This window comes from Hibiscus syriacus, unplaced genomic scaffold (assembly GCF_006381635.1).
Source record: "Hibiscus syriacus cultivar Baekdansim isolate YM2019G1 unplaced genomic scaffold, ASM638163v2 tig00110015_pilon, whole genome shotgun sequence".
Classification (NCBI taxonomy): Eukaryota; Viridiplantae; Streptophyta; class Magnoliopsida; order Malvales; family Malvaceae; genus Hibiscus; species Hibiscus syriacus.
Window position 1 is genome coordinate 690,209 of NW_024062564.1, and position 11,436 is coordinate 701,644.

The following is an 11,436-nucleotide window of genomic DNA, read 5'->3' on the forward strand; positions in this document are numbered from 1 at the left end:
ACAGATTTATATCATAAGAGCATAGGATGAAGCAGCTAGCATCCAACAAATAATACCAGCCGAACATATCAAAGCATCAGTTAATAAAAGAAATGACTAAACACAAACGTTCATTCTCATGTATATGGTGGTGTGCTTCACCCTCTCTTTATATTCACTATCCAGGGAACAAAAATGAAATCCCCCACACCCACAAATCCCCTTCTTATTTGCTGTCGCTGAAATCTGCATCAATTACATCCACATCTGGCCCCTTGTTTGATGATTCCGAAGATCCAGTTTCACCACCAGGACCAGGCTCACCAGCACCTCCTGCCGCACCGGGTTGGTTGTAGAGCGACTGACAGAGCTGCATGACTTCTTGGTTGAGCGCAGCCATGGCGTCCTTCATACCTTGTGTTGAGTCACCTGAAATTGCATCCCTTAGCTCTTGTAATTTTGCCTCTACTTTCTCTTTAACTGGACTAGGAACCTTGTCTCCAAGCTTTTTCAGCTGCTTCTCTGTCTAGTACACTACGGAATCGGCCTGGTTCTTTGTGTCTATAGCATCTCTTCTCTCCTTATCCTCCTTTGCAAACTTCTCATCTTCCTTCACCATTCGATCAACCTGCTCATTTTATATTAGGCAACAATTAATTATCCATACTTGCATCCAAACCCAATGAATATGCACATAAAACGAAAGTGTACCTCATCGTTCGGCAAGGTACTAGCACCAGTAATAGCGATGACCTGCTTCTTCCCAATTCCCTTTGTTGGGAAAATAAACGAGTAATTTTCCTATAATCATATTAATGAGAATGCGAAATAAAAGCGGAAAAATAATACCCGAAATTGATAACGTAGTTCAGCCAATTATGTCTACGTCTTCGGACTGCTGCAGATCTTTTACTAAGAGATAAAATTTACAAATGTTTACAAAACACTCACTACTCACAAGAAAGCTCTCTAGTATTGGGAGAAAGAAATGATTTGAGATTTTGGGATGATTTTGAAGCTAAATGGGTAAGGGTATTTATAGTTGAAGCTTAGAGACTAATCTTATAATTATCCTAAAATAAAATGGCTAAATGTATGATCTAACCATTATCATTTTCAACACAAATTTCCAACCTTTGAAATAAGCACCATTCGGTGCCAAACATTGTTGAATTTCCAACAATCTGGTGCCTACCCTTTGAAAACCCATGCGCCTTTTTCCTTTGTTGAAAATGCAGCCTCTTTCTTTGACTTTAACAATCTCTCACTTGAAGACTGATTTTAATATGTCTTCACACCTCGATCGATGCAGCAGCTTTCTGGTCTTATTACTCTAGCATGCCAACTGAAGCTGAACACAACTTCAGTTTTTCCGCAGTCACCGTCTTTGTCAACATGTATGCCGGATTTTGAGCTCCACTGATCTTTTCAAGTTTCAAAATCCCATCTTCCAAAAGAGACCGGATAAAATGATATCTCAATTGTATGTGCTTCGTCTTGGAATGAAAAGACGGATTCTTCGCTAGATGGATAACACTTTGACTGTCGCAATACAAGACATTATTTTCTTGTTTCTTGCCTAACTTTTCCAAGAAACTTTGGACCCAAACCATCTCCTTGCTGGCTTCCGTAACAGCGACATATTCTGCTTCAATTGTGGAGAGAACAACTATCTTCTGTAGTTGAGAAATCCAACTCACTGTAGTACCTCCCAGAGTATAAACATACCCTGTAGTGCTCCCTCTGATGTCAACATTTCCGGCTAAGTCAACATCTACATAGCTTGTCAGTATCGTATGTCCACCTTTGAAACAAAATGCTTTGTTTGTGGTACCTCGTAGATATCTGAGGATCCATTTGACTACTTCCCAGTGTACCTTGCCCGGATTATTCATGTACCTGCTAACAGCTCCCACTGCATGAGCAATATCTGGTCTGGTACAAACCATGGCATACATCAAACTTCCAATTGCTGAGGCATACGACACCTTCACCATGTGTGCACGTTCTCCTTCCGTCTTTGGTGACTATTCTTTGGAGAGTCTAAAATGAACACCTAAAGGTGTACTTACTGGTTTAGCATATTGCATGTTGAACCTGGAAAGTATTTTGTTGATGTACTCAGCCTGTGATAACATCAAAGTCCCTGACTTTGTATCTCTCTTAATCCTCATCCCAAGAATCTGCTTTGCATCGCCCAGATCCTTCATAGCAAACAGCTTCGATAATTTTTGCTTCAAGTTTATAATCTCTTGCATGTCTGAGCTTGCAACGAGCATGTCATCAACGTACAATAATAAAATAATGAAGCTGTTGTCGAACCTCTTGATGTAGCAACAATGATCTGCTTGGCATATGGTAAAACCACTGCTACTCATAAAACTATCTAACTTTTTGTACCACTGTCTAGGAGCTTATTTTAAACCATACAAACATATCAGGTTTTTCTTGCCTGCCTCTATGAAGCCTTCTGGCTGCCTCATACAGATTTCTTCATCCAAATCACCATGAAGGAAAGTTGTCTTTACATCTAACTGCTCAAGATGTAGATTTTCTGCAGCTAGAATTTTCAACACCAGTCTGATTGTAGACAGTTTCACGACTGGAGAGAAAATTTCATTGTAGTCAATACCTTCTTTTTGCTGAAAACCTTTGACAACCAATCTTGCTTTGTAGCGTTTTCTCCCATCATGCTCTTATTTGATTCTATAAATCCACTTGTTATGGAGCGCTTTCTTTCCTGGTGGTAATTCAGCTAATTCCCATGTCTGATTTGACATAAGTGAGTCCATCTCTTCTTTTATGGAAGACTCCCACTTGACTGAATCCTTCACCTGCATTGCTTCATCATAACACTCTAGTTTACCATTGTCAGTCAGCAACAAGTAGTGCAAAGAAGGCGAATAACGTTGGGTTGGTTTAGGAATTCTGGAGGAGCGTCTTAGTTCTGGTGTGCTTGGTTCTTCTTAAACTGCTTCAGGACTGATCTGAACATCATTTCCAAAAATCTCCTCGAACTCAGCAAATTCTTTTTTTTCAGATTAGGTATTAGAGCTACTTGATTCTATGGTTGACCTGTCTTTGTACATCACATTCTCATTGAAAATGACATCTATGCTTCTGATGATATTCCAATTTTCGTAGTCCCAAAACCGGTAACCGAACTCATCACCACCATAACCAACAAAAACATATTTATTGGACTTGGCGTCAAGTTTACTTCTTTCAACAGAGTTTATGTGTACATAAGAAATAAAACCAAACACTCTTAAGTGTGAAAGGTTTATTTCTTTTCTGCTCCAAACTTCCTCTGGTATTCTATCATCCAAAGAAACTGAGGGCTCACGGTTGATCAAGTAAGTTGTAGTGTTGATAGCTTCAGCCCATAGCGATTTGGACAATCCGACATGTATTTTCATGTTTCTGGCACGTTCATTCAGAGTTCTGTTCATGCGCTCTACTACACCATTCTGATGCGGTGTCATGGGAACTATTGTCTCCGTCTTGATCCCATTGTTTGCACAAAAATCTCTGAATCTACTATTTCTGTACTCTCCTCCATTGTCAGACCTCAGTCGCTTGACTTTCAAATCAGTCTCATTTTCCACCATGGCCTTCCATTTTCTGAAGGTATAAAGACTTCTGATTTCTTCTTCAGAAAATAAACCCACACCTTCATTGTAGAATCATCGATGAATGTGACATAATATAATGAGCTTGCAAGAGATGGAACTGGAGATGGTCTCCATACATCAGTATGAACCAAATCTAACTTTTCTGCCTTGGGTGTCTTGCCAATCTTTGCAAAACTGACTTTCTTTTGTTTGCCAAAGATGCAATCCTCGCATAGTCCGAAATCTACACTCTTTAGATCCGGCAGCTTCCCTTTTGAAAAAAGTGTCTTCATCCTTTTCTTGCTCATATGGCCAAACCTTTGGTGCCATAGGTTTGATTTTCCAACAGAATCTGCTGCAGTAATGATATTCTCTAAATTTGAGGTTACATAGAGAGTAACAGTCTTCTTACCACGAGCAATGACGAGTGCTCATTTGGTAATCTTCCAATCATATCCTGAAAAAGTTGTGTTATATCCTTCTCCATCAAGCTGTCCAACACAAATCAAATTTCTTTTGAGGCTAGGAATATGTCTCACTCCTTTCAGCTTCCAGGTGGTCTGGTTTGGCAACTTTAATCAGATGTCTCCTTTTTCGACGATCTTCAAGGTTTTATCATCAACTAGATGAACCCTCCCAAAATCACCACTGACATAGTTCTGTATGATTTCTTGGCATGGGGTAGAGTGGAAAGATGCCCTTGAATCCAAGATCCATGATTCAATCGGACTGTTGACACTTAGAATCATGGCATCACATGTCTCCTCTATCACGTTGGCAGATTCCTGTGCGCCAGTATTTTTCTTCGGTGTTCGACAATCTCTTTTAAAGTGACCCTTCTTGCCGCAGTTATAACAGGTAAAATCTTTCTTTCCCGTTCTTATTGTCCCCTTCTGGATTTGGATCTGCTACGATTTGAATTTCTTTCTGAAGTTCTCCCTCTAGACTCCGTGTGCAAGGATGAGGAGGTTGATGCTTCACCCGATTATCTCCATCAAATTTCTTCACTCAATACCAGATCCCGAACATCGTCGAATTTTAATTTGTTGTTTCCCGACGAGCTGGTGACTGCTGTAACAATAGCATTCCAACTGTCTGATAGAGATGATAAGAGAATTAAAGCTCGAACTTCATCATCGAATTCAATTTATACGGAACTCAACTGGGTTGTGATTGTGTTGAGTTCATTTAGGTGTTGAGCCACTGATGCCCCTTCCGCTATCCACAAATTGAATAACCACCTCATCAAATGAACTTTGTTTAAGGCCGATGACTTCTCATACATACTGGATAGAGCCACCATAAGACTCGCCGTGGTCTTTTCCTTTGCTATATTAAAAGCAACATTGCAGGATAACGTCAGTCGGATAACTCCGAGGGTTTGTCTGTCGAGAATAACTCAATCTTCATTATTTATGCCATCTGGTTGTTTTCCTGAGAGAGGTTGATATAGATTTTTCTGGTACAGAAAATCTTCAATCTGCATCTTCCAAAAACCAAAGTCCGCACCATCGAACTTTTCAATTTTCACATTCCCTTCGTCTGCAGCCATCGCTCCTACTCGTATCTGGCTTCGTTTTGATCGTTTCTGACAATTCTTGCGAACCACAATATATTAGAACACCTCCATCGACAAATTCGTATCATCAAATTTTTTTTACTATTAATAAAATTTACTATTCACATGAATAGTAATGAATAGTAACCTCACAAAAAATTGATAATATTCACAACCAAAAGCTCGGATACTAGTTGTTGGGAAAATAAACGAGTAACGAGTAATTTCCCTATAACCAGATTAGTGAGAATATGAAATAAAAGCGGAAAAATAATACCCGAAATTGATAACGGAGTTCAACCAATTATGCCTATGTCTCCGGATTGCTGCAGATCTTTTACTAAGAGAGAAAATTTACAGGTGTTTACAAAACACTCACTACTCATAAGAAATCTCTCTAGTATTGGGAGAAAGAAATGATTTGGGATTTTGGGATGATTTTGAAGCTAAATGGGTAATGGTATTTATAGTTGAAGCTTAGGGACTAATCTTGTAATTAACCTAAAATACAATGGCTAAATGTATGATTTAACCATTATTATTTTCTACACAATTTTCCAGCCTTTGAAATAAGCACCATTCGGTGCCAAACATTGTTGAATTTCCAATAATCTGGTGCCTACCATTTGAAAACCCATGCGCCTTTTTCCTTTGTTGAAAATACAGCCTCTTTCTTTGACTTTAACACTCTTATCAACAGCAGTAACAAATAGGATACCACTGGCATCAATGTCGAATTTTACTTCAATCTGCGGAACACCACGTGGTGCTTGTGGGCAGGGTTTTAAATAGCGTTCGTGGTCACGTTTTCGGTCGTGTCACATTTATCACAGTTACGGATATAACAAATGCTATTACAGTCATTGCGGATAACGCGATCGTGAATTTTTTTCGAATGAGCTGATTTTTTTAATAAAAAAAACTTATTTTTTTATAAAAAAAATAAATAACGGAATAATAGCAGAATAATGGTCTTCTATTGCAACGATTGGTCGCGATCCGTTAAATTGCGGCCACGATCCGCTGCTATTGGTGTGTTCTCGCTTCACACCATTATTTTCCGCGATAACGGTTTTGGACACCGCACGATCGTGATATAACGGTCGCGATACCGCTATTTGAAACCTACTTGTAGGATACTATCAAGACAGAAGCTGCCAAGAGATTTGTTATCCCTAACAAACTCTCTTTCACCTTGGAGTACATTAATCTCCACACTTGTCTGCCCATCTGCAGCAGTTGAAAACACTTCTGATTTGGAAGTTGGCAGTGTAGTATTCCTTGGGATGATTTTGGTCATAACGCCACCAAGAATTTCTAGACCAATCGACAAAGGCGTCACATCCAAAAGCACAATATCACTGACATCTCCAGATAAAACACCGGCCTACAACCGAGTTACAGAAGGTAAACACATTAAAAATAGAACTTCAAACAATAATGTAAAAAACTGTAGCAAAAATATAAACCAACTATTGGCATTCTGCAAAGGAATAAGTATTGTAGAGTTATCACTAAACTTACACAAGAATTAACCCACCTGAACTGCTGTCCCTAAGGCAACAACTTCATCCGGATTGATTGTCACATTAGGTTCCTTGCCGGTCATCTTCCTCACAAGTTCCTGAACAGCAGGAATACGTGTCGATCCACCAACAAGGATAATATCATTTATGTCTTTGAAGGAAAGTTTGGCATACCTCAAGGAATTCTCCACAGGTGTCTTAAGCTTTCAGATTATATAAAATAGACGAGAAACTTAAAAACCTCTTTTAAAAAATAAGCATGATAAAAGAAGATTGAAATGATAACAAGTGTAAATACCTGTCAAGTATGTCTGAGCACAATTCCTCAAACTTAGCCCTGGTTAAGGTGGTCTCAATGTGTTAGGCCCATCAGCAGTGGCAGTTATTAAAGGCAAACTAGAACACGAAAGAAAAGGTTTTGTTATTAAGCACGAATAGAAAATGGACAAATAAAATACGTATACACAAAAACGGTTAGGCTAACTAGTTCAGCGCCACACAACTAAAACATAGTAACTGCATCACTGAAAAGCTTAAACTATCAAGTCTAATATTATTTATTCTATTATCTGTTATGTTCTACTAACCCACTCCTTGAGTAATGGACCTTGTGTCCAAGTTAGTCTGCTTTAAAACTGCTTTAATGATTATTCTTGAATATTCACTCTCTACGATATGGTAGACATCATGGTGCAACTGAAGGTTTTGTATCTCGGAGCTCACACACCTCTCTAGTCTACAATGGATATGGCCCCCGAAATTCTATGCATTGAAAACCATACCCCTGACTAACCCACCCTTTCTTTTAAAGAGTGTTAAGGCCTCTACAAATATAGTTAGTCAGAAGGGCCTCGGCCCTACCTAAGGATATCCAGACTGAATCTATACTGTCGACTCTGCTATCTTTTCTAAAAGAACTCGGGTGTCATGGTCGTTTTCCCGAGCATTCAAACAAAGCTAGTCTTATTTCACTCTACTTTATTCCCTTTTCTACGTTTGAAATTAACATTAATAAATGTTCACTTGTAGTCTTATTTGAGAGGTATTATAAGTTTTTGGAAACCTCACTTACCTCTATACATTCTCTAGACTTAAAGCCCATTTCTCAACCCTGGTATTGATACTGGCCTTACAGTGTCAATACCTCTTGTAGTATCGATACCCTTCCTAAGATATCAATACCCTTACAACTATTTAATCCATGTTAACCCAACTTTAACACCTTCATAGCACTTATTCTAATGTTTTACACATATTTGATCACATTTATGGTCATATTATGGGTCTAGGGCCTCTAGGCAACGTTTTGACCAAAACACACTGAAAGTATCAATACTAGCCCAAGAGTATCAATACTTATGCTAAAGTTTCAATACTTTATATAAGTATCGATACTTTTAAACATTTTGTTCTGCCCAGTTTTGAAACTTTTTGGGAGTTTCTAAACTATAACCCAAAGTTTTGATACTTTTAAAAGAGTATCAATACTCTTGTCTAAAAACTCACGAATCTGCCCAAAACGAAGAACAAGTATCGATAATATCCCTATAGTATCGATACTCTACCTACAGAAGTCATAAAACAAGTACTAAAAACTCTATTTTTCAATCTCAAAGACCCTAGTGAGGTCCCCAAACATTCTTTAAAGTCTTATGCGATTACAAGGGGCATAAACAAGGCTTTATACCATGCATACAACATCATTAGAATAATCTATCATGGAAATTACTAAACATGCTTTAAACTTAACTTTCTAACACGTCTTAACTTTCCATGATCTACACTTGGTATGAGAAACCTATAAGCGTGTTACCTTACTTCCTTGGCTGCTAAAACACCTCTTGAATCAACTAGGATTCATCCTATCTTCAAGGAAAACCCATTTTGAAAACTAATTCTAAAACTTACAAAAATGGAGCTTAAAACAAAGTTTGGAGGATAGAGAGAAACATTCTTACCTTGGCTACAACAAATTAAGCTTGAATCTTTAAAACTTTGCACTTAAGAAAGGAAGAAGAAAAGAAAAAATGATGAAGAAGATAAGTGTTTGGTGAGAAAATGTTGGGGGTGGTTCATGTAAACATGATATAAAAAGGAGAGGTATTCAACTTTAAAATAATAAGAGAAAATTATACTATTAGCCCCTTTACTTTCTCTTACATAAAACACTAATCACCTATCACCCAAATATTTTGGGCCCAACAGAAGCCCACTAACATAAAACTGATTTAACTATTTTATAAAATCATTTGGGCTCAACTTTAGGTCTCGAGTTAACCCGAATTACTAGCCTGAGAGTCGGGGTGTTATAATAACTAACTGTTAGTGATTGCAAGAGTAATCTTAGAGAAGTCTTATTGTCAGCCTTTGGAAAGTTGTATTTTCTCTGTAGTTTTGTCTCTCAGAACACGACATCTTTATTGATAATTTAATAAAATTTGTTCAAAATTATCACGTTTAGCAATTTTTATTGATTAATTTTAGTTGTAAAATGGATTAACCCTTATTCAATATTTTTTATATTAATCTGAAAATGTAGTTCTAACTTTATTGATTAAAATTTTGAAAATCAATCAAATATCCGTACCTTTGTTTTTAATAGATTTTTTTATATATAAATGAAAAATAATTTAAAATTTAAAATAAAACAAGATAACTATTTTTTGTGGACAATGAAATAAAAAGTTTCACAGGTTTAGTAAGTCGTCAACCCCTTTATCTATGAGCTATTATATTGTATAGTCTCAAGTTTTATCCAAATTTATCTGTATTTGTAGATAATAATCCAAGTCCATTGTCGACTTAATAATATTATTTTCCAATATTTATTCTCATTTTAATTTAATATTTAATGACTTTATATATTTTGTTTTTATTGAATTTATTTTTATCCTTATAAATACACTTACAACTTAATATATTTTACAATGTTTACATTATAATATTATTTTACTATAGAATTAATTTTTATATAATATATCAAAATTAATGAATATATATATAAAACTTCAGAAAAGAGATCGATTTTAATCTTAATAATATGAGAGGGAAAAATTAATGAATATAATATATTATAAAACTTCAGAAAGAGATCAATTTTAATCTTAATATTATGAGAGGGGAGGAGAGACTGTAGGAAAAGAAAATGAAATGTTCTTAGTAAATTTAGAACTATCGCCTAAGAGAACGTGAGGGAACAAAAATGGATAATTTTACCGACCGATCTACTCAAAAAATAAATCAAATCTCGAATTATAATTTAAAAAATCTACTTTTTATTTTTCCCAAACTGATTAAATTTGTTCAAATTTAGAACAAACATTTAATATTGGATGGATAATCTAACTCTCGAAGATTTGAACTGACTTAATAAAATATATAAATGTGTAAGTATAAAATAGGAGAAGGTGTATACTGATTTGGCAGAAACCAAAGCCTGCCGTTACAAGCTTAAGCTTTATTACGTGGCTCAACGGTAACATTTCCAGCTTGTCCACATGAAAAATACGAACGTTAGCTCCAGAGTCCAAACCCTCTCGCTTTATATATAGTAGCTCTCTTCTCTTTCCCTTCCATCAAACCCTCAAAATCTCTCTCTAAAAAACAGAATTTCGAACCAGAAATTTTGTTTTCTTTTTTTAATTCCAAAGCTTACTCTCTTCAATGGGTCTCTCAGTTGAGAATTCGGTAACACAATCACACACCCGAACCCACAAAACCTTCCTCATCGCCAACTACATCCTCTTGGGAGCAGCCTCCGCCTGCATCTTCCTCACCCTCTCCCTCCGCCTACTCCCTTCCCTCTGCGGATTCTTCCTCATCCTCCTCCACGCCATCACCATCACCTCCGCCGTCTTGGGATGCTCCGTCGTCACTTCGGGGTCCAACAAGTGCTACGCGGCTCACATGGTGGTGATGGTGCTGACTTCCATATTCCAGGGGTCGGTCTCGGTGCTCATACTGACCCGAACGTCGGATTTCTTGGGGTATTTGAGGTCGTACGTGAGGGAAGAAGAAGGGGAGATGATATTGAAGTTGGCTGGTGGGTTATGCGTGGCTGTATTCTGCTTGGAATGGGTGGTGTTGGGTCTGGCTTTCGTGTTGAGGTACTATGCTTTTGTGGAAGGCCATGGGGTTGGCAATGGCAGCGGACAATCGGCATACCAGAGGAATGGGAAAGTTGCAGATGAGGATTTGAAGAACTGGCCATGGCCTTTCCAAGTTTAATTATTTAACACCCAGGCCCATATATAAAGCTTTTGTTAGTGGAGGGCTCTCCATACAACTTCATATTATTGTATTGCCTGTTCATCACCAGTTTGTGATCAGAGTGGTCACTCGTTTAATTATTTGTTTGGATTTTTGGTATTTACTTGTTTGAACTTCTATTTTTTAAATCAAAAGTCAAGAATTTGTAGTAAAAACGGGGTGCAATCCAATAATTATGAGTTTTAAAATAATCAAATTTATCTTAAACTCGTCTTTATCGGACTTAATTCAATTGAAGTTTGAGGGTGAATACGATTTAATTTTTTTTCAAATGGATGGTAAAATTTTTGAATAGGATATCACCTAATGGCTGATTAAGTGGTGTGCCAAGTAGCTTACTTCAACAACTGACCATGTTGGGTTCTTGTGAGCTTGTCGTAGTATTGAATGTAGTTTGCCATAGTATTGGGTATTATACTAGATACTTCCAATTTATTTTGCTAAAATTAATTAATTGATTAATTAATCAGTGTCAAACTCGAATAACCTA

The 11,436-nt window shown here is 37.1% G+C and overlaps 1 protein-coding gene and 1 pseudogene across 1 annotated transcript; one reads left to right on the forward strand and one right to left on the reverse strand.

Annotated features, from left to right (window-relative positions):
* Window positions 1–205: 205 nt before the first annotated feature.
* On the reverse strand, window positions 206–7,199 carry LOC120212758 (annotated as a pseudogene).
* Window positions 7,200–10,265: 3,066 nt separating this feature from the next.
* LOC120212676 lies at window positions 10,266–11,043 on the forward strand. Its single transcript, XM_039210897.1, has one exon. The coding sequence runs from the start codon at window positions 10,341–10,343 to the stop codon at window positions 10,902–10,904; it is 564 nt and encodes a 187-aa protein (XP_039066828.1). The 5' UTR covers window positions 10,266–10,340; the 3' UTR covers window positions 10,905–11,043.
* Window positions 11,044–11,436: the final 393 nt, after the last annotated feature.

Bases quoted from the DNA above. Each gene is read 5' to 3' on its own strand.
- LOC120212676 (XM_039210897.1), top strand. From the start codon at position 10,341: ATGGGTCTCTCAGTTGAGAATTCGGTAACACAATCACACACCCGAACC.